The 23,262-nt window shown below is 45.2% G+C and overlaps 1 protein-coding gene across 1 annotated transcript; it reads right to left on the bottom strand.

Moving 5' to 3' along the window:
• Positions 1–22,139, bottom strand: SLC29A1 (solute carrier family 29 member 1 (Augustine blood group)). The gene is made up of 12 exons (XM_033144555.1): positions 22,048–22,139; positions 15,617–15,698; positions 14,744–14,937; positions 13,849–13,988; positions 13,088–13,222; positions 12,545–12,642; positions 12,176–12,272; positions 10,657–10,748; positions 10,406–10,514; positions 9,000–9,085; positions 3,039–3,238; positions 1–1,262 (listed from the first exon to the last, which is right to left on the bottom strand). Exons 1-12 carry the CDS (start codon positions 22,071–22,073, stop codon positions 1,151–1,153), a joined length of 1,371 nt encoding a protein of 456 aa, XP_033000446.1. The 5' UTR covers positions 22,074–22,139; the 3' UTR covers positions 1–1,150.
• Positions 22,140–23,262: the final 1,123 nt, after the last annotated feature.

Here is a 23,262-nt window from a genome sequence, read left to right as displayed (position 1 = left end):
TATCACAAGCATTGCCTTTTTTAAAACAGAGTACAAACAAAACAACTACAATCCTGAGCTTTATAAATTCAAGGAGGGCAGGAGAGAAGCTGAGAATGGATTGCAAGTGCCTTGGGCCTTTGTTCCAAACAACCAGGGCAGGGGAGGGTATGGGATGAGGTCTGCCATCCACTATAGCATTTCCTGAATTCCATGCATTAAAATGCACTCCTTCAGTGCTGCCACCTGGTGACCATGTGAGTAGAAAGTTGTCAAAGACATGGAGGCAGTTTTAAAACCGGGGCATGTTCTGTTTGTATACAAAATGGCAAATGCACACATATATTTACAATGACAAAGTAATGGGGAGTAATTCGAGGCTCCAGGACTATGGCTGTAGAAAGCAATACTCTCCATCATTGGCTTGCTCAGTCATATTCTATATATATATATCCACACACACCAGTTATGGGTCAGGAGTAGCCAAGGTCCTCCTCCTCGGACTTGGCACTCTTACCATGCTCTTTTCATAGACAGAAGCCAGCTATGCCTTGGGGAAATGTGGCTTGGGAGTCCACCTCAAGAGAAGGGTTGCCTTCCAAAGCCAGGGCATGACACCCGATAACTCTGGGTATAACCTGTAATTATTGCCAAAACATTGGGATTTCCCCCATCAGATAGCAAAGCAGACGCCAGAGAAGCTTGGACACTTGGGAGCAAGTCCTTCCAACCAAAGCAGGGGTGGGAGACTGAAGTGGCAGTGAGGTGCAGGGGAAGAATCCCTTTTACAGAGCAGCGGAGACTGCAATGGTGTTCAAAAAAACAGAAGTAGGGCAGACAGTCTTAAGCCAGTCCCTGCATAAGGAAACACGGTAAACGGTCCAGGGTTTGGGAGGCAGGACAGACAAATATCCCTATGTCAACGGGAGCGCGGAGGGTTGGCATAATCCTTGGAAGTGAAGGTCATTCACAGCCGGCAGTAGAAAAGATGGGAAGGCTGGGCGTATTGCACAGAAGAAGAGCCAGGCCGCTAGCGCAGCCCCACTGCAGGCCAAGAAGTGCTTGAGTCAGCTAAGGCAGTGAATTCCTGGGCAGCAGGCAAAACATCTTCCCTGGCACTGTGGCCTCTCTGAGCTGATCCTCTGCCCGCAAAGCACTCAGAGTGTGTCTGTTAGATGGCTAGTCGGATTGGGAAGGAAAGGACGGCCCCCAAGGCCAGGCCCAACGAGAGGAAGAATGCCATGATGGTCCCAGCGGTCTCTGCTTCGTGGGGCAGCACTTTCCTAGTGGGAGAAGGAAGGAGAAAACCTGGTCAGTTCAGGGCTGACACCAAGCCACCAACTGCTTGCACATAGTCCATAGGTAGCTGCCTTTCAGTGACTCAGCCCAACAAAGGGTTTCAGACAGCAGACATGCCCAGCTGTGCCCAGAGATGCCAGGGGCACGTGGCTGGGCTTGCTTATATTCTTCCCTTGGCCTCTCCCATTTAAGAGTGTAAGCACCTTGGGGCACAGGCCTGCCTTTAAGGTTTCGTTTGTTTCCGTCACTCTGTAGGCACCAGTGTGCCAAGTGCATGGGCAGCGCTGTGCAGAAAACCAGGGCAATAGCTTGCTAACCCCAAACCAGAAATGCAGAGGTGGCCCAACAATATGCTACTAAGGGAGCTGAAGGGAAGCACAAACTCTGCATGCAGCTCCCACCTTGGCATATCTGGTTGATGGACTGAAGCTGGGGACTCAAGCACTAGAAAGGAGCTGGCAATTATTATAGATGGTTGAGATTAACTACATTCACAGAATTGTAAAGTTGGAAGGGATCCCGAGGGCCATCTAGTCCAACCCCCTGCAATACAGGAATCTCAGCACAGGGTTCCCCATCCAATTTTAAACAGGAACGGACCCTGCTTAGCTTTGCAAATGTGCTAGCAGTTTTATTGCTGTGCCACTACCTCAGGGGTGAAGAATCTTAGGTCCAGGGGTCAAATGTGGCCCTTCAGTCCTCTCTATCTGGCCCTAGGGCCTCTCACCAGGCCACACCCATCCCCAGCCATGCCACATCACTGTTCCTCTCTCACACCCTCATCAACTTGTTTTTTCCCCCATGACTGTAATGTGTCCTTGAACTCTGATAAAGCCTCCTGCTTGCTTGGATGGGGTTGTGTTTGGCTGGCTACGTATTTTAACTATTAATGACATGGCAGTGCCATGCTTAACAACACCATCTAGTGGAAAACGGGAGGTATTGATATTCAGCATTTGTGGTGGAGGCTGAAAGCTTATTTCAGGGTGTGCTTATTTTAGGGTTGCCCAAAATAAAACAAAAGCATTTTGTACGTAGTTTGGCTATTATTGAGATCATTAAATTATAATAAAATATCGTATTATTGTTAATATTATGTAGGCTATGACAATGCCTCGCAAGGCCCAACAATCAGCTGGTGGTGCTTTGCAAGCTGTGCCTTAGCCTGCACGTTTTGATTTCAAACCCTGCAGGCAAAAATACAAGTCACCTGGCAACAAGTGACATCAGGTGTCTGACAGGTGGACGGATCAGCACTTTGCACAAGGCTCTTCAGTGCCTACAACCGCACCCCCCCACTTCATCTCGGGTGGGTGGGTGTGGCTTGGCTGCAATGGCCTCACAGACCAAACGAGAAGGCATGGAAGACCTAATTAGCCCCACATGACAGAAATTCCCCACCACTGATCTAGTGTTTTGTAGAGTGTGGAAAATGGGGGTGTACACATGTTGACTGAAACATGAAGCAACTGAGGCAGATACAAATAGAATCCTTGTCTATCTACAATGCCCTAGAATTTGAAGTGGTTTCAGGTGGAGGCAATGCTGTGCTTGGTTGGAGGCAGTCTCCTGCTGCGAAAAATTCCCTGAACCCAAGGAAATTGCTGTGGACCAATGTGGTAGACAAGTGGTTTCAACCAGTGAGCTGTGGCACCCTGCGGTGCCTTGAATGATGGCAACACAGGAGAAGCAGAGTCTGGCAAGAGTTCAAGTTTGGCCTTTATGCTCAGGCCTGCCTCCCTCTCAGGTGATTTACTCACTTGGGTCCAAAGCACATGCAGAGGCTGGCCAGGTAGCCATTGGAGATGGAGAAGAAGAACATGAAGACGATGTACCAGGCATCATGGGCAAAGAGGACAGGCAGGTGTCTGCGTGGGCCCACATTACACAGCATGAAAAGGGGGATGAAGACCACACGGGCAACCACCATGATGGGCAGCAGGCGGCTGTCCTTCCCAGGCTGTATGAAATGGGGGAGAAGAAAATTAGTAGTTGCCAGGCTTCGGAGAATTCTATCCCTCCCCTGGTGGCAGCAAGAAGCAGAGAAAACAAGGAAGAGTTCTTACTAATGAGTTTATTCATTCTTCACGGGTGAGAGACAAAGGAATGCAGTCTGTATCCCATTACTGCCGTTGCTCCAACTGATCTCCTCCCTTATCCCTTCCTAGCAGCAGCACTTCCCCTTACAGTGGCTGCCAGGGGCTAATTGTCTCTGAGTTCTTTGCTCTTGCACTCTCAATGAATGCCAAATTCTGGGAGAAGCAGGGTCAGAAATACTCTCCAGTGATAATGTGTCACCTGGCTGCTCTGTCTCTGTCTCTGTCTTCTCCTCTTCTCCCAACACCTCCCAACTCTTCTGTTCGCCTGTCTCTGAGCTGTGACCTTCCTCAAACCACTGCTGCAATTCAATACTGCCTTCCTCTTCTCTGGAAGCTTCAGGAAGAGAAGGGGGGGAGAGAGAGATCTCCACCATTCCTCATCAAGCTCATCTCCTTCAGTCCAGTCCCTGACAGTAGTAAGCTGCTGGTATTTCCTCCCAATGCAAGAAGCTTCAGAGCAGCAATTTTGGTCAGGATTGCAACTAGGTTGTAAGGGCTAAACTCCCCTTTCTATTGAAATCCTGGTATTTATCAGACGCATCAGCAGATAAATAGGTATATTTCAGACTATGCATGTTACATTTAACATCAAACACATTTTATGTCACATCTTGTTTGGCCCCATGCTATAGAACCTCCCTGCTCAATCTCCCTGCTCATTGGAAGACATACCTGTAATTGTTCTCTGGGTTGACTGAGAATATACAACAGCTCAGCCTTCAGTATGAACTGCAGCTTTGTGCTCTTAATTCTGCAATTGTTAAGTGGGGAGGTGGGCTCCCAATATTATTCTGTATTTAAAACAGCACTTGTTTTGTTCATATAACCATGATTTAGTTGACCAAAGCAAATGACAAAACTATTTCTTGTTTTGAACATCTATATCCTAGTTTGTACCTGTACTGGATTTGAAACTGTTTCTACATATAAAAGTGTTCTTGATATAAATGTTTTTTATATATGAAATTGTGCAATTGTTTTTATTGCAAGCATCAAATAAGGAGATATTTTTTGGAAGATGATTATAATAAATGGAGTTAAGAAAAAGAAGAAGACCCTAAGGGAAAGAGAACAAAGTCGTGCCTGAGCCAAAAGCAACCATCAGAAAAACAACAACCCATACATACGAGTCCCTGCCACATGGAACCTTCAGTCTATTCGTTTCCACGAGGGTACAGATTTGCTCAGCTTCCTCTCATGTATGTTCAGTCTAGTCTACCAACATACCCTTGTGGGTTCTGTTTTGTGAACTGCTGTTATCTTCCCACTGAAATTACACACCACAGAGAACAGTCTGTTCCTCGCACGCATCCTTAGGCTGTGTAGCCGCAGTCTGTCGGCCAAATCATGGGGAGAAGCGACTCCACAGAGGTCACAAAGGACACCTGGAAGTTGAGGGTTTTCCCACTTTCCCCTCTCATTGGGCACTTCCTCCTGTTGCATAACTCATGCAGAGCTCCAAGCAAAGAGAGAGCAAAGGCAAATGACCGAAAGAGCTGCTAGGCGCTTCTGCCCTGGATCGCTGGCAATGGCAAAGCGCTGCACAATAATTCCACAGATGCAATACAAATCTTAGTAAAGAAAGCAGCTGGAAACATTAACGCACCATGGAACAGCTCACCCTTCCCTCAGCTTTGGCAAGGGGACCTGGCAAAACCTCAGTAAGTGCCTGCATGTTGAAATGCTCACATTAGTCTCCAAAAGACTTTCTAGATCCTTGCCCCATGCACAAAGGTCAGCTAGCTCAAAAGCCTCCCAAGAGAACGTCCTTAGTACTGGCTGAACTTGAGATGTTTTGCAGCCTAGCTCTCTTAAGTGAGCCTTTGGGGAAAGGCGATAGCTCAGCAGCAAAGCAGGAAAACTGTGTGCTTAAACCCCTAGTACCAGGGCTGTGTAAAACTCCTGCCCAAAGCCTGTCAGAGTAGGCCACATTGAGCTAGATGGTCTGATTCCATATAAGGTGGCTTCTAGTGACAACCTGAGGCCTGTAATTTGCCTCATCGCTATAAGCATGACTCCTGATTGAAACAGGTCAGGTGATCCTTTAATTCCCTTCTTCTTGTTATACAGATAAGAGTTCAGGACAGTACTTTCATCTGGGTTCTCCATCGCTCAGGACTGCTAGAGGATCTTCAAACTGCCTTCTTTTGTCATCATTTCTCTCTCCCTTCCCCTGCATATTCCCCACATTAAATGGATACAGCTAGCTGTAAGACTACATAATCCTCAAGAAAGCTTCACACACAGTGCTACTGGCAGTCACCCAAAATGTTCAACAACATTTTGGGTTGCTATATATAGAGAGGGGGGGGGAGTGTTCTTATGGAATATTTTCGTTATTTTTCCATGTATAATACTAGTAAGAGCAGAAAATACTTCCTATGTTGACAAAATGGCTTAGCGTGGACAACTGCTAAGGGGTCTTTTCGTATACAGTACGCTGCCCCCATCTATAGGGTTTACCTTAGTGGCTTGATTCAGTACAGCTTTCCTTATGACCTCAACAGAATGTCCCAACTTTTCCAAAAATCACCCACAAAGGCAGAATTATATACCACAGCAGAGGTCAAATTCTTAGTCCTGATTTACTAGAGAACTTTCCACCAAATGGGTCACGACATTATAAAGACCAGAATTAGACTTCCTGGGGGTTTAACTAGTCCCGGTTTGCCAAATTGGCACTGGTCCCTTATCAAAACATGAGAAGCTGGATGGGCCTATATCCAGGGACTTCCATAACAGTGGGGCGAGCAGCCCTCCATCTACCTCAGTGTTGACCATGCTGTGGCGAACGAACACAACTATTATTTCTGCCAAAAGAGGAGGCAGTAGGAAATTGGATATGCCAGAGGAAACTAGGGGTCTGGATGTATCATGAGGCTCAAACCACATACAAAGAGGCAGCGTGTGGCATCAGACTTCCCACACTGCTGTTTTGCAAGCATTATTTGTACACCCATCTCTTTGCATGGGCTACTGTTCAGAGACCTGGCAAACGGGAGAGCAGCCAACAGACGGAGAGCAGCAAAAGGTGAAGTTGGGCTCGGACTTCCCACAGAGGTCTATTGACTCAGACCAGGATGGGGTCTCTTACTTGTGTGCACCAATACCTTTATCTGAACTGCAGGGGCCTAGGCCAAAGTGGTAAGCTGTAGTGCAGGTACTCATCTTGCAGAGGGGCCCAAGAGGAAACCTGTTTCTCACAACCCTCGAGAAGAAGGTGGTTGATCTTTGGGTTCTCTGTACCCTCCACCCACAGATCTTGGGCTTTGGGCTGGGCTGCCAGAGCCCTTTCTCTGTTGACTGGCCCCCATCACGCTGCTTCTGTGCTGTACCAGACAGCCTGCTCATTGAGAAACTGCAAGCGTGGGCTTGTTTACTAGAGACTGCAATTGGTGAGATGTTTTTCTCCAAGCCGCATACATGGGGGCGGGGGACAGAGGTGTGCCTCTTTCATGTGCCAAGCAAAACCATGAGCTGTCTTTGACTCTTCCCTTCCCACCTCTGCATTTCTTATTCTTTCCACGGTTGCTCATGTCTCTGGTTAGCTCATGTCTCTGGTCAACTTTGCCTCCCACTTTTCCTCCTGTTTTTGAAGTCTCCGCCTTTACACCCCTTTCCCCTTCCTTCACTATTCTCAGACGCCTTTATTCCTCTCCACAGCGACTGTGGCCTTCTATGGTACATTAAAGATTACACAACACACACAAACTCGCCCCTCTGTCACTGCCTGGCATCTCCTGCTCTACGACCGTCAGGCAGCTCAGCTCAACTTGCCTCTCCTTAACCTTAAAACATAAGAACTACAGGGCCAGAGTGAGACATAGCTGAACAATAAAGCTGGTTGTAATGATGGAGAGCAGCAGAGGATCCAGTGAGACTCTGGGCAGTGAGTCCTTGGCAGATGCCCAACCCATGTCAACCCTTAATGCCAGGCCAGTATGTTGCATGTTCCGCAGAGGACCATGAGGTGAAACTGACTATGCTCAGTCCAGTCGGAGGGGCATCTTAACATGAACATAACAACTTCAAGAAGCAAGACAAAGTGTGCTGTGAGGGCTATTCCTTCAATTCCATTTGTGGCACATTCTCTCTATAGATACTTATTTTCAGCTCTAACTACTCTCTACCAGGGACGCGGGTGGTGCTGTGGTCTAAACCACTGAGTCTAGGGCTTGCCGATCAGAAGGTTGGCGGTTCGAATCCCCGCAACGGGGTGAGCTCCCGTTGCTTGGTCCCAGCTCCTGCCAACCTAGCAGTTCAAAAGCACGTCAAAGTGCAAGTAGATAAATCCGGCGGGAAGATAAATGGCGTTTCTGTGCATTGCTCTGGTTCGCCAGAAGCAGCTTAGTCATGCTGGCCACATTACCTGGAAGCTGTACGCCGGCTCCCTTGTAAAACGAGATGAGCGCTGCAACCCCAGAGTCGTCCGCGACTGGACCTAATGGTCAGGGCTCCCTTTATCTTTACCTAACTATTCCCTACTACCCTATACAAAATTGTGAATCCATCTGCCCTCATTCGGAGGCAAAAAACTGGAATAAATAATACCTGCGTATCTCAGATGGAAAGACAGGGCGTTTCTAAAAAGCCAATGGAGCCTGACCCAAAAATGAAATATAAAGGTAGGGGGGAAATGGCCATTTTTGAGTCTCTGTATCCAGCTTGGGTCCAGTATATGGACATCCTTTTCCAGCCCCCTGCTTCAGGGGTCTGTAGAATTCAGGCCCTCTCACATCTAATTTGCTTTTTCACTAGAACCCCACAAACTGGAGCCAAGTGCAAAAGACGCAGTTAAAATTAGAGAACGGGGTGCCTCAAAACACATTTTAGGAATTTAGTTTTTCAGTACTGGAACTGAACTGAACACACAGTCCTTTCACCTAAAAGCCCATTCCTGGTTCGCTCATTTCGGCAGCTTAAATATACTTGCAAAAGGTAGGGTTGTTGTTTGCCATTGTTCAACAATTGCAAGCCAGAAATCTTTGCCTATCCAATCACCCCCAAAATCAACAAGCGTAGATCCCAATCGACTTTCCACCCATCCCAGCTTGACTTCACATGAACATGCCTTTTCTTGATAAAAATGTAAGAAGAGTCAGCTGGATCAGGCCAATGGCCCACCTAGTCCATCATCCTGTTCTCTCAGTGGCCAATCAGATCCCTGTGGGAAACCTGCAAGCAGGATTCAAGCACAAGAACTCCCTCCAGTCCTGTGGTTTCTAGCAACCGGTATTTAGAAACATTACTGGCTGTTGTGCTAACTTGTTTAATGAGCTTTAGGAAGGGTAGGCTCTGTCTGGTTGTTAAGAAGAAGAAGAAGAAGAAGAAGAAGAAGAAGAAGAAGAAGAAGAAGAGTTTGGATTTGATATCCCACTTTTCACTACCCGAAGGAGTCTCAAAGCGGCTAACATTCTCCTTTCCCTTCCTCCCCCACAACAAACACTCTGTGAGGTGAGTGGGGCTGAGAGACTTCAGAGAAGTGTGACTAGCCCAAGGTCACCCAGCAGCTGCATGTGGAGGAGCGGAGACGCGAACCCGGTTCCCCAGATTACGAGTCTACCACTCTTAAACACTACACCACACTGGCCAATACCAATGGCCTTTCTAGTGGATACTCACCCACAAGCAGACAGCTGTAAGGCTCCGACCTGCCCAGTCGAAGACATTAAACATCAGGAAACAACAGACTGCGGTAAAGTAATCAGCTGAGGAGAGAGAGAAGTGGAGAGGAGGAATCAGTTCCAGGACCTCAGTCCCCTGCTATAGTCAAACAGAGCAACGGCTAGGCCCAGGGAAATGGTACGGAATGCTTGGGGTGCATGTAAGCTACACACTTCCACCTTCTTTGAACATGGAACATGCTGCTGCTGAAAGGAGCCCTGCAGCCATAGGTCAGTCTGTTCCTGTACCCAGTCACTATGGGAGAACTAGTGAGTGGTGTCAAACTGGTGAAGAAAACTCAGCCCTTTGAGATACATGCAAACAAAACAAAACAAAACAAAACAAAACCCCTCCCAAAAATAGTATAATAAGGACTGGGGGAAGAGCATCCCGCATGTAGGACTTGGTGGTTGGAGATATTTCCTTCATTATTTCCCTTTCGATACTGTTCTGTCTTATCAAAGCAGCAAAAGGTTTGCTCTATCTTCAAAGAGAGCTGAATTCAGCCAGGAAGCCGAGGAAGTGGGCATAGCTTCCTCCTACCCCAATAGACACCCTCTGAAATCATCTCTGTTCTCCACAGTGAAATCGTACTCCCTTCTTTAGCATACTTTTCATGCACACTGCTCATGAGAACTTATCTATATAATACGCCTGGATTGTCACAGCCCCTTGCTATTCCTTTCCCAACAAATGTCGCTGATAATTGTACAGAGTCTGTTGCAGCATGAATGCATGGTGTAAATGCAGAGAGGTATGGTAAGAAGAAATAAGAAAACGTGCATGTTTTGTCCAAGCAGGATGTAGAAACTTAGACCAGGAAGGATGCATTTAATTTTCAGACCTGTTTCCACCCTAGCCATTGTTGGCGATCAAATATTCTTCTTCCAACAGATAATCCTCCCTTCAAAGTCTTCCAGCTCTCCAGGCTAAACCTGCCCAGTCCACATTTAATGCCCTCTTGCTCTTACCCACAGTTGATGGCGGCCTTCTCAAACTTAATGCGTGTCACAAGTTTTGGACTACAACTCCCATCAGCCCTAGCCATGCTGGATGGAGATGATGGGAGTTGTAGTCCAAAACATCTGGAGAGAACATGGTTCGCGAAGGCTGCTTTATGGTGTTACAGCTGATGATGGCATGATGGTGGTGGAATTTTATTCAAGCTAAGCAGGCACCAGCCAAGTCAGTTCCTGGATAAAAGGCTGCCTAGGAGTCCCCATGTAAGGAGCTCTAAGCTCCCCAAATGAAGGGTGGGCTATTCATGTATTTATTTATTTTTTAGTCCGCCCAAATCTCCCAGGGTTTGGCCATCAATAGTCCTGACCCCAGCCACTTACAATGGAGTGCGCACTTTCACTTACCCCAAAGTGTCTTTCCTGCAATGGTTGGTTTTGTTTCAGCAGTGACAGCTGGGAAAACCCCAATAGTGACAGTAAAGACAAAGCAGACACAAGCAGCCATGACCCAGATCTGGTGAAGAAAATGGAATAGGTATACATGAAGACAAATCCAGGGCAAGAAAACCCCAGAAACGTGGATGTGGGACAGGCCCATTCCAAGGCCCAACCTTGGAAGAGCCAACTATTCCAAGGCCCATTTTAAGTTCCAATACCTTTTTGAAAATGCTCAGTACTGAAGGGTTGTGGTCTGATGCATGGGAGGCCCCATTTGCAGCATGTGTGGGTTCCATACCATTGAGGTCATCTGCAGAAAAAAACAATGTTCAGAATGATTTCTCACGCTTTTAAAAATAATTATGATGATGATCCTTTCTGATAAAGTACACTATGGCTGAGTATTTGCTGGATGCACCTGCAAACTTTAAACTTGTTTTTATTATGGGTTTTCATAGGAGGTTGTTAATAACTGGCCCACGAAAGTTAAAATAATAATAAAGAAAATCCTAACAGAACACTAACAGATCTGGGGAGGGCACCCTGTGGCTCTCTAGATGACATTGTACTAAAACTCTCATCACCAGCAACATCTGGAGGGCCACAAATTTCCCCGCCCCCCATGCTAGGGATATTCAAATGTTTACATTATCGGCCAATGTTCAAGCGAGAAATGCTGGGTTGGTTGGTAGAAGAGGGGAGATTATAACAGTGCAAACCAATGAAGACCATCGTTCCAAAACCGGGAATAGGATGCAAGTTGAGCATAAGGGTTTCATGGCTTATGTGCTTTCTTTATTTATACAGATAAATCATACGGAGAATAACCATGCAGAGAATAAAAAAGTAAAAATGTGTCATAAATCCAAAGCACTCCCTTACAATTCCTTCTGTAATAAGCAAGTCTTTGCCATGTGCCTGAAGTTCAGCAAGGAGAGTGCCTGTCTAATCTCTCTCTCTCATTCTCTCTGTGTATGTGTGTGTGTGTGTGTGTGGAGTTCCATAGATAGAAGCTACGCATCCAGTATTGTGGATCCCAATAGTTACGAGCCGTGCATCTGAGCTGTGGGGAACCACCAACAGGGGGTCCACTCAAGATTTCAGTGTTTGAGCCAGGATATAACAGATCAGATGGCCCCTTATGATATCCTGGAGCCAAGTTGTTATGGGCCTGGTAAATTAATACAAGAACCTTGAACCTGGTCCTGCAACATATGGGCAGCCACCGTAACTGGAGTTATGGGCGGGCAGTAGCCTCTCCCTCTCAGCGATGCAGCCACAGCATTTTGTGCCAGCTGTAACTTCCAGGCGATGTGCGAGGATAGCCCCACACTGAGTGCATTACAGTAATTGCGTCTTGTAGTTACAGTGCATGAATCATTGTAGCCAGGCTATTCCTGCACCATGGTGGCTATAGATGGCAAAAGGTACTCCTAATCTTACCTTGAGGAATAGCCCAAATAAAGCAGGCCACTGGTGTGTTAGGAGTTATCATTTGTTGCATATATTCTGTAACAGGGATGAGGAATATGTGGCATTCCAGATGTTGGATAAAATCTGCCATTATCCCTGACCATTGGCCATTTTGTTGCAGCCCAACAACAAAATGAGGGCCACAGATTCCTCAGCCCTGTACTAAAGCATGTTTTGACTGTTACTAAGTGCTGGTGGGGACCCCCACCCCCATAAATGAATTGGCAGCACACTTCCCAGCCCATCATCTCTTCCTTCTTTTACCTTTCTTGATGAGGTCCATCTTGGTTTCCACCTCAGAGTAGGCCTCATGGGTCCGATATTCTGTCTTATCCTTCATGGAGTAGTAGCGGAAGAAGTCCTGTTGAGAAAACGTAGCATAGAACATGTGTTGGTGTGGGAGGTAAAAACAAGTATAATGTAGTGGTGGCAAAGGGAAAGATCTTGGGAACTCTTCTGAAGCAAAAAAACTGAGACTCCTTGTGGCTCCACAGACCTACTGTATAACTGAGAATGGGACCACAGAGCCTGCTCCCACCTCCCTGCAAAATGGTGCCCATTGGTCAGGAATACAAGGAACTCCCTACTTGCCCACTATTTCAGGGCCACTCTAAGAGAAAAGAGAATCCTTACCAGACGAGGCAACACAATATAGGCGCCAATGGCCATTAGGATCACGACACAGGCGGTGATGAAGTAACCAAAGGCACTGTCTTCCAGTTTAGAGCCACCTGAAAGATTTGGAAAGAAATGGTGACTGGGGAAACTTTCCCTCCCATATTTAACCTGAGGATAAAGCAGAGGCTGCCACCTGCAAATTATGTTTCTAGGAACCTTGGGATTCCTGCTTCAAACCAGGGAGTCGTCTAATGCAACCCTTTGCATGGAGGTCCAGTCACAAACCAACACACACACAATGCAGATCACCAGTGATAATGACCGCAGAACCAAGGGTTTTGAAGATACCGAAACCTCAAGGCTTGTCCTTCACAGGCATTTGCGAAGGACAAGCCTTGTGGGTTGTGACTGAGAAGGGACATGAAGATTAGGGACCACAAAAGCTAGACCCCAGTGAAGAGAAGGCCTTTTCAAGAATGTACACTAAGGGCTGCTTCTGATCTGATAGTCCAGGCTGTTATGCTGAAAGGAGATGGGTGGTTGTGTAGCAATACTCACTGGCAATAGCGCAGATCATGGCCAGAGCTGCAAATGTCCCTGCAAGGCCCTGCCCGCTCATAATAGGCGCTGTGTAACTGGCAGGCAGGAGTCCTGCCAGTCCAAAGAGGCTGCCCTGGAGAATGGCACCAAAGGCTGTAGGGAGAAAAGGCAGAGAGGTGAGTGGCAGAGAGGTCTGGTGCAGAGGAGATATTGTGGCACCACCCAGAGCTGAGGAGCAGGAGGCAGCCTGAATATGCACTCTCAAGGGTAAACACACTCAGCCTTGCTGGGGAAGGACTACTCCTTCTACAGCCTCCACTGCCAATTGCCAGGAGTGATGGAAGCCAGAAGTCCAACAACACCTAGACAGCCTTAAGTTTCCATATGCAGGTTTTACAGAGATGAGGAAGCTACTTTCTCACTTCAACACCAAGTACCTCTATCTATCTATCTATCTATCTATCTATCTATCTATCTATCTATCTATCTTTCGGCCTATTTTATAAAATTTTGCAAATAAATAAATAACCATTTACCCAAGTCCCTACAATATCTTCTGCTATGAGAGTCATAGCTGTGAATTCTGACATTCTCATTCCTCCAAAGGCAGCAGGATGGAGAATTTCCTAGAACAGAACACTCAGGATTCACCTTCCTGCATCCAGACAATCCTACAAGTTCGTGCGCTCTCTCTCTCCGTTGGTGAAGGGTTGCATGCGAAAATGTCTATATTCCCTTCTGCCAATATCAAGGCCAGTCTACAAGTGACCCACACTTACAATTGATGAAGACTATCTTGACCATGGTGATAGTGAAGAAGGGCAAAGGGTCCATGGAGACCTTGACTATGATGGCTGTTACCAGGAAGACCAACAGGATAGCCACCAGGCTGCATAGGATCCGAACTTGCTGAGGGATCCTAACAAGTTGACATTGACAGAGGGAGCGAGAGAAAATTGACTGATTGTTTGATAGTATTTCTATGCCACTTACTATGCATTCAAATGAATCCCAAAAGGGCTTACAAACAATAAATAACAATGACATAACAGAGCATCATAGTTACAGCGTAAGCCATATTACATGATTAACAAATCATTGTTGAAAACTAAAAAAAGGAGATACAAAAATACAAGATAAAAACAAAAAACAACTATAAAAACTATAATCATTCTATTCCTTAACATTATTAGTTGACTTCCTCACGTCCACTCCTTCTGCGTTCATTGTATAACATTGTTAGTAAATTCTTAACATTATATAATCATAAATTATACCTAATCTTATTCTAAATCTAATTTCATTATCAAACTTCTTATTTAGTCTTATCTATTTTCCAAATCTCCTTTTTTGATTTTTGTATTTTGTTTTTTGTATTTGTATTTTTATATAATTTTTGTAACAGTTTGTAGTGTTTGTTTGTTTGGTTTGTGTTTTATTGTTGAAAACTTAATAAAATTTATTTTTTTAAAAAAAGAAAACTAAAAAAGCCCAACAAAGATGCAAAAAGGACATGATCCACCAAGATTGTAACTTTATCAAAAAGAGGCTCTTTTCCATTGGAAATGTCAAGACTGTCTTGCCCTTGATGCTGGGCCAAAAGGACAAGAGGGACAAAACAGGAAACAGGAAGTGTGGGACATCCTTTGAGGGAGAAAACTATGAAGATCTCACCTCTGGTGGATGAAGGAGTTGAGGCAGGTAAAGATGAGGAGAGGCAACATGGCGCAGAGTGTCATCACATTGTTGAATATGGACTGCAAGTGTGTGGAAGGAGGTTTCTCAATCTCTGTGTCATTCGTGTTCATATGGAGATCAATGGAGGACACATTGTTGTAAGTATCCTCCTTCAGGCGGCTAGTAAAGTACTGCAGAGAGTGGACAGAGGAGGAGAGCATGAAGAAAAGAAGCTTCCCTGCTAAGCAATTGCTAAGTTCTTCACTGAGCAGGGCTATCCGTCAGCTATTAAAATATCAACTGTAAATCATGCTAACCCATGTTTATGATGGCAAACCAAAGAGCTGTTTTGTGTGTGTGTGTGTGTGTGTGTGTGTGTTTTTGCGGGGGATGGATCCTCATAAATGCCTTGAAGAGATTCATCTTGGGAAGATAAAACACCTTTCCAATGGGAAGGTCCAGGCTGGCTCGCCTGGGATAGAAGGGGTTTGGGCAGAACAGTTGCCCTTATCGCTGCTCATATTCATCAAGCAATCCTCATCAAAAGGCACCTACTATGTATGGGTGAAAGCCACAAGAAGTGGCTGTAATGAAATCCCACTGAAGTAAAAATGACTACAGTGTCTTGGACATGGACTAACAGAGCCACCATGCCTCTTAATCTGGTCTTGTGGAGCAATGTGCTGTGGTGGATGCATCCAAGAAACAATCTGATTCCTCAAGGTGCATTTCAGTCCCTCTAGCAGCACACTAGGGTACCCTGACACACAGCTTGGGAATCCCTGATCTAGGCCAGCCCTGGTGAAGGCATCTAGTACCAAACACATCAGCTATATATACACAAGAGGCTCCCACCTCCCTTGAACTTACCGCCGTAGCAGTCATGAAAAAATTCCATGGCAAAAGTGTCCCAAGGCCGAGAATGAAAAAGATCAGCCAGACAGCCTTATACCTGCAAGAAACAAGAACAACCAATGGGGACTAAGTGGCAGCTCCTGGACAAGGGACATCCTAGCCATTTAAGACATTTCTATACTGCCATTCAAAAAGTTGCAAACCGCTTGAGGATTAAATAAACATTAGAAACGTTGTGAGTGCAAAAGGTGCTAAACATGCCAGAGAGCCAGTGCGGTGCAACGACTAAGAGATTGTTGAAACAAAACAAAAAATAAAATAAATCCTTCCAGTAGCACCTTAGAGATAAACTAAGTTTGTTCTTGGTATGAGCTTTCGTGTGCATGCACACTTCTTCAGATACACATGAAAGCTCATACCAAGAACAAACTTAGTTGGTCTCTAAGGTGCTACTGGAAGGATTTATTTTAAAAAAAATCCTACTGCAGCGGACCAACACGGCTACCTACCTGTAAGAGATTGTTGGACCAGGATTCAAATTGTGACTCAGCCAAGAAGCCCACCATTTCTCAATCTAACCCATCTCACAGGGATGTTGCAAGGATAAAATGGGGAGGGTGAGAACACTTGGAGTAAAGGAAATAAATTAATTTTCTACTAAATAAATAAAATGCCACCCTTGGGGCAGAATATATATATATATATATATATATATATATATATATATATATATATATATATATATATATATATAAATAGAACTGTAGAATTGAAAGGCACCACAATGGTCATCTAGTCCAACCCACTTTTGCCCAACGTGGGGCTTGAACCCACGACCCTGAGATTAAGAGTCTCATGCTCTACTGATTGAGCTAGAGAGTAAACTATACTGTTGCAGCACCCAGCAGGGCAGTCTCTACAACATTTTGGTGGCTCTCAGATGGGCCTGGGAGGTGAGCAGGGCAAGCTGGAAGGGGCAGAGTGCCATTGACAAGAGATGCAGACATCTGACCAGTTGAGGAGATTAAAGATGCAGTTGGTGACGCATCAGCAGGTGGTCCCTGGGAGTGGAAAGACAGAGCAGGAGGCACAGAGAGAGATGGAGATGAAGACAGCAACATAGACTTATAGAGGAGGATAGACAGAGGTGCTCTAGGCATTGGAGGTACTGGTGGAAGGAAAGGCAAGGGAAAGGTTGGAAAATGGAGTAAGTAAAGATGATAGAGAAACAGAGGAGGCTGGAGGAAGACAGAAGTGTGGGGGCTCCAGGTAGGGTCGCTAAACTACAGAAAACATTAGCCTGGGTGTGCCAGCTAAAGGAGATGGAATGAACTGCATACAGAACAGACTCCTTGATGATATGAGCCTTGAACCCAGTGTGTGAATGTGGGCTCACTAGGTGGTCTCTGGAGTTAAGAGGCACCCTGGTGCTCTGACAATCCTTGGAACCTTTAAAGCAGGCATGCCCAACCTGCGGCCCTCCAGATGTTTTGGCCTACAACTCCCATGATCCCTAGCTAACAGCACCAGTGGTCAGGGATGATGGGAATTGTAGTCCAAAACATCTGGAGGGCCGAAGGTTGGGCATGCCTGCTTTAAAGCTAAGATTTCATAAAATATTATAAAGCCGTCAGGGTTGAAAGTAATATTAAAAGGTAAGTCAAGTGCCCTGGGAGAATGGTTTTGGTGCCAAAAAGTAACAGACTAGGCGCCAGGCATGCTTTAGAGAGGGAGTTCCAAAATAGGGGCACCACAGCTGAAAAAGCCATTTTTTTCTCCGATGGTGGGAGTACTCAGAGAAAGGTTAACAGAAGAGCTCCACATTGGTGGAGGTTGAAGTGAAAGGAGGAGTCTCTCTCTTTTTGGTCAAGCTCACATCTTGCTCCTTCCTCACCTGGAAAGTCCTACTATCCCCTGCTGGAATGCTAGTAACCAAAGGGGGCCAATAGGCTGATCTGACACCAACACAAAACAGTTGCACTCTGCAGTTGAGTGCCTGCTGCAGATTACATCACATCAGGAGGTCCATTCCACACAATCTAGGGCTTTTAGGGTTGCACCTACCCCTTGCAATCCCCTGCACTTGCCTGTTAAAAAGGTGCCGTCTCTGTTGATTTTGAGAGCCTACTGAAAGACCTTCGTCTTTCAACAAGATGTTTATATGTTGGGATTGAGGCTGCGGCGGTGGGAAATTGAGCAACCGTTTTTTATAAACATGCCCTTCAGGCTATATATAGCCCCAGAGCCAGTAAGGGGCAACTTGTGCGCTCTTATTAGAATCTCTTGAGTGCAATATAAATCAGCCTTTCCCAGCCTCCAGATGCTTGGGACTACAACTCCCATCAGCCCTGGCCACCATGGCCAATGGTCAAGGATCATGGGAGTCGAGTCCAAAACATCCAGAGGGCACAAGGCCTGGGAAGGTTCTATATAAATCCTTTCAAGATCCTTTGCTCTGCTAGTTCTCGCCAGACTCTGTGAGGTAACTTCAGTACTACAGTGGTACCTCAGGTTACATACGCTTCAGGTTACAAACTCCGCTAACCCAGAAATAGCGCTTCAGGTTAAGAACTTTGCTTCAGGATAAGAACAGAAATTGTGCTCTGGTGGCACAGCGGCAGCGGGAGGCCCCATTAGCTAAAGTGGTACCTCAGGTTAAGAACAGTTTCAGGTTAAGAACGGACCTCCAGAACGAATTAAGTACTTAACCAGAGGTACCACTGTATTCTCACTTCATTTTCTCCACATCCTTCAAACTTATTATGTGAGCCTATTGGGGACATGGTTCCATCTCGTATACAAATAATTCTCATCTCGAGACTTGGGATGGACCATCTGTAGCTGTAAACAAACAAATGAGTGTATGATGCAGCTACAGTTAAGAGTCCTGTTGATTTCAGCAAGATAAATTTAAGCATGTGTTTGCCTGGGCTAATGAATAAGTAAGTGTGCTCGACCATTTTTTTTTTTTAATTGAGTAAATATATGATCTTCCAAAGCACTCAGGCACCAAGCATGGAAACACGGGGGGGGGCACCCCTCTTTGCTATTTTTTATGACAGTCACAGAAGCGTTGAGTGGGAGAATATTTGCCCAGTCTCTTAGGATCATTCATACAACAATGCTCACATGTTCAACATAGGAGAAAGTACCGGTACCAGATTTGTGGCAAAGGAGGTTTTGGGTGGTGGCCAAAATGAGGCAAGGTACGTATAGCAAGGGCAATGGTGTAAAAATGTGATTTCTTTTATGCATGGTCTCCTGGCAAGCAGCATTGTCATGGCTTCCATTTAGGAAGAAAGAACACAGAGGCTTTGTTCAAGCCTTGGAATTTCTTTCTGTGGCTCTTCTTCTGTGGCGAGGTCGCCATCACGGGCGGTCGTGGGTTGCCTCGGCAGCGAGGCGACCCATCCAGCCCGGGGGTTGGAGCCCCGCCACCGCTACGCGGGGCTCCGGTGAGGCGCGGGAAGAGCGTCCTGCGCCTCGGGCTCCCCGGCGGGCCCGCTAGGCTACGCATCCTTCCCTCGTTCCCCCTGTAAAGGGGGAGTGGGGGTGAAGGGAGCGCGGAGCTGGGCCATTAGGGGAAATGCCCCAACCGGGCGGAAAAGCGGCGAGTACTGGCCGTGACGAGCGACGATGTTCTCCCTGAGAGATGAAAGGAAAAGAAGCCCGGAGGTCGTGAGTACTTGATTGGATTAGTTGCTGAGCTTAAAGACTTAACGATCCGGGAGGCTTTAGATAAAGGAAGTCTGCCTCCCTCCCTTCGGTCGCAAGAAAATAACGGTTTGTGATACTGTTGCTACTGGATGGCTGCATTATTAAGATTTTCTCATAAGTGAGACCTTATAGACCTCCCTTTGGGGAGGAAGAGGATGGAGAATATTCCTTTTGAAAGTTATGGTCTTAGCACCCCGGTTTCAGAGAAAATGGCTGCGAAAAGTCTGAGCCGAAGTGGAAAATTACTGAGTTTGTTCCTGGTATGAGCTTTCGTGTGCATGCACACTTCTTCAGATACCATCTGAAGAAGTGTGCATGCACACGAAAGCTCATACCAGGAACAAACTCAGTTGGTCTCTAAGGTGCTACTAGAAAGAATTTTCGATTTTGTTTTGACTATGGCAGACCAACACGGCTACCCACCTGTAACTGGAAAATTACTGTTACAAGATGGACAACATTGAAATAGAAACTGAAATTTGATACCTATGCCCGTCCTCACCATGTTGGGCTTTGTTTTTGAAATTGTTTTGAACTCTGGACTAACTGATGAACAAAGGATTACTATTCTGAAACTGGAACTGCTTAATCAGAAATTGAAGGTTTTGAGTGGGGATATGAAGAAAAATCTATTTCCCACAGAGGAGACCTTTCAGGTATTCGATACTATGGAAGAGAGCCTTGGCAAAGAGCTGAAGGGGATGATTGGAATACTGAGAGATGGTTTGGCGACTCCCGGAAAAAGGAACGTCCTTCGGTGGTGGCAGCCCGGGGACGGCGAGGAATGTTATATCCAGCCCCCGAGGTGAGAGCTCGGGAGCGAAAGGCAAGAAATTAAGATTTTTACAAATAGAAGAAGAATGCAGCATTGAATGGGAGAAGCCGAAAGAAGATGAGCAGTGCACCCTGATGTTCGATGCAAGGTCTGTTGGAGACTGTGTCTGGTTCTGTGGATGTTCAAGAAAAGAGGACAATTTGAGGAGTGGTTCCGGTGCAAGATGGAGAAGGACATTGGACAGAGGGGGGATAGGGTGAAATGTGTTAAGTGCAGAATATAAATGGTTTGCTATGGTAATCTGAAATCGGAGGGATGAGACATTAAGTTTTAGTTTATTTTTTAACAAGAAAAGGGATATTTTAAATTTCTATGTTACTAGCAGCAGTTTAAGGGAAAGAAGAATAGTTTAGATTTGATATAAGAATAATATGTTAAGATATAAAGTTATGTTACCAACTATTATGGATTAAGATGTTTGTTTAAATTTGAATTTAAATTTTTTTTGAGAGATGAAGTTATTAAAGTAGAATTTGGATCTGGAACCGAAGGAGAGAAGGCAGGGGAAGTCAATTGTAAAGATTTGAAACTAGAACTTTTTTCATTGTGTGTGTAAAAAAGAAGAAGAATTGTGGTTATGTCTGCTTTTGTTTTGTATAAATGTGGGTGGGTGATGGTATTTTTTGTTATAGAAAAAACCAATAAATTCTTTATTTAAAAAAAAAGGAATTTCTTTCTGTGGCTCATCCTAAGCTCATGCCAGGGGCCCTCAGTGCTAAGTATGTTGCCTGCTTCTTATGTCAGAAAGTGAGAAGTTCATGGTGAACAAAGCTAGGAAGAAGGAGATGCAGAAGCAGGCAAAGAGACAGAGCTCATTTTTTAAAAGGGAGTGCCACAGCTTTTTCACTGCCAATTGATTCTGTTTGTTGTTGCTCCTGCCTCAGAACAAGGAAGTCTCTTAAGAGACATCAGTGCAGTCATCAGAACATAAATCCAGTCATCCAAAACACTCACACTACGTTTCCTATACAATAAGTCAGACAAAAGGTCCTGGGTTCATTCAGGTCCAAGTAGGGCTGAGAAAGACTCTTGCCTGAAACTCTGGAGAACTGCTGCCAGTCAATGTTGACAATACTGAGCTAGATGGCTCATAGGCTTACATCTATATAAAGGCAGCTTCCTATTTCCATGTTGGGGGAAAGGTGTCATGTGACATAAAAATCAATTGGTATCTGAAGAAAATCAATTGGTAAAAAAAAAAATCAATTGGTATCTGAAGAAGTGTGCATTGACATAAAAATCAATTGGTATCTGAAGAAGTGTGCATGCACACGAAAGCTCATACCAGGAACAAACTCAGTTGGTCTCTAAGGTGCTACTAGAAAGAATTTTCGATTTTGTTTTGACTATGGCAGACCAACACGGCTACCCACCTGTAATAAAAATCAAGGTGTAGGAAAAGAAGGGGCTGTTTCATACAGTGCTAGCAAAGCTGGCTCCGGGCTTTAGCGGAGTCTTTGTTAAAGTGCACTAGTGCTTGGTCTACCATGGTCACTAGGTAAGTCTGCTAGGTAAGTAGCAGACTTACCTAGTGACCATAGTAGGCAGCAGCCGTGTTCTGAGGAGCAGGCAGCTCAGTCTAAAGTTTGCATCTTTAAAATTACCCACAATGCCCCTGAGATAGCATCAATCCAAGGCATTGTAGGACATTAAAATCACAGTGACTCCCAGACTAAGTTGCATGGGCACAAATCGGAACACCAAAAACATTATTTTTAAAGGTGGTCTAAAGTAGCTATCAGCAGTGATCCCTGATAAAGTGGTAGGACTCTAGCAGCTGTGTGTTGTGTGTTAATGGTGGGCCTGGTGCTAAATAAAAGTGTGTGTGTGTGTGTTTGCATTTGCCCATATACACAGGCAGTTTCCTTTCTGTTTCATTGTGTCCCAACCATACCTGTCTTGAGGGCTGTTGCCTGTCATTTTGGCACTTTGCAGGTGTTTCTTGCGTGTAGGAAATTCTCACTGCTTCACTTCACAGCTGGCCCCCTGGAGAGCTAAAGAAAAGAAAAAGGTTAGTTACTGATTAATTTTGCTGAATTAGATTACTATGAATATGTTATACATCTTGCACCATATATTGACAAGACCACGGAGCTTCACTGAATATATCTGGTTGTTTGTTATGCTCAAATAAAAGTAATAGATTTTTTTTAAGGAAAGAAAAAACAGTTAATGAGAACCCAAAACAATGGAGTCCAATGAAATTGTTCATAGAATCCAAAGAAACTGAAAGGATCTAGAAACACTGGTGGTTCTATACATCAGCTCTGAAGCAGCTGAACAGAACAAGGATGCATGTGGATTTCTAGAATAGAATGTGCTGGCTTACAGACAAGCTTGTCTCCATTTTTTTTTTAAAAAAGTTTCTAGTCCTCAGGATCACAAATAGAAAATTTAATACACAGTGCCCTTGTTGACCTCTCTAGAAAATACATGCAAAAACACATTTAGCAGTGGCATTTTAAAAAGGAAATCTTGCTTGTGAATACTGGGGAAATGCTCTCAGCAAGGATTTGTTGTGGATCCATCCCTTTAACTCTCACACAGGTCCATCTCATTACAAGACCTGGATGTAATCCTTGTGCCCTTTCAGAAGTTGCACACAACAGATAACTACTGGGCTGTTACTGATTTACCAAAATTATATATTCCCCACTTCAGTCCTAGCTCTCCCACCTTCCACACACAATGTTCTATTTACCAAAGGCTGAGAACTGAATCAGTAATGGCAAAACGGGGATGAATGCTGTCCAGAAATCTACACACAGATACAGTGATGGAAATCTGAGTAAGCAGAAACAACAGTGGAAAAGGCCAGAGGTAGAGCAGCCAACATAAAAGATCTTACGTGCTCAAGCGATCAAAAGACAGAACAGACAACAAGTAGAAGTTGGGGGACAAAGTGGAGAGAAACCAACATCTGACATGATAAAGGAGTAGGAGAGCAAACAAGACTATGTTGCTACACAGGCACAATCATAGCAATATGCAATATTTCTTGGACAGAGAGAAGATACAGTGGTTCCAATGTGATCCACACCTAAGCCTGAACTTGGGAGCCCTCCTTGCCATTATTGCCCATAACCCCCTGGCATCCACAGCCTGGGCA

This window comes from Lacerta agilis, chromosome 3 (genome assembly GCF_009819535.1).
Source record: "Lacerta agilis isolate rLacAgi1 chromosome 3, rLacAgi1.pri, whole genome shotgun sequence".
NCBI classification, from domain to species: domain Eukaryota; kingdom Metazoa; phylum Chordata; class Lepidosauria; order Squamata; family Lacertidae; genus Lacerta; species Lacerta agilis.
Note: the sequence above shows the minus strand (reverse complement) of the source record. Positions and strands in the feature narration are given on the sequence as shown.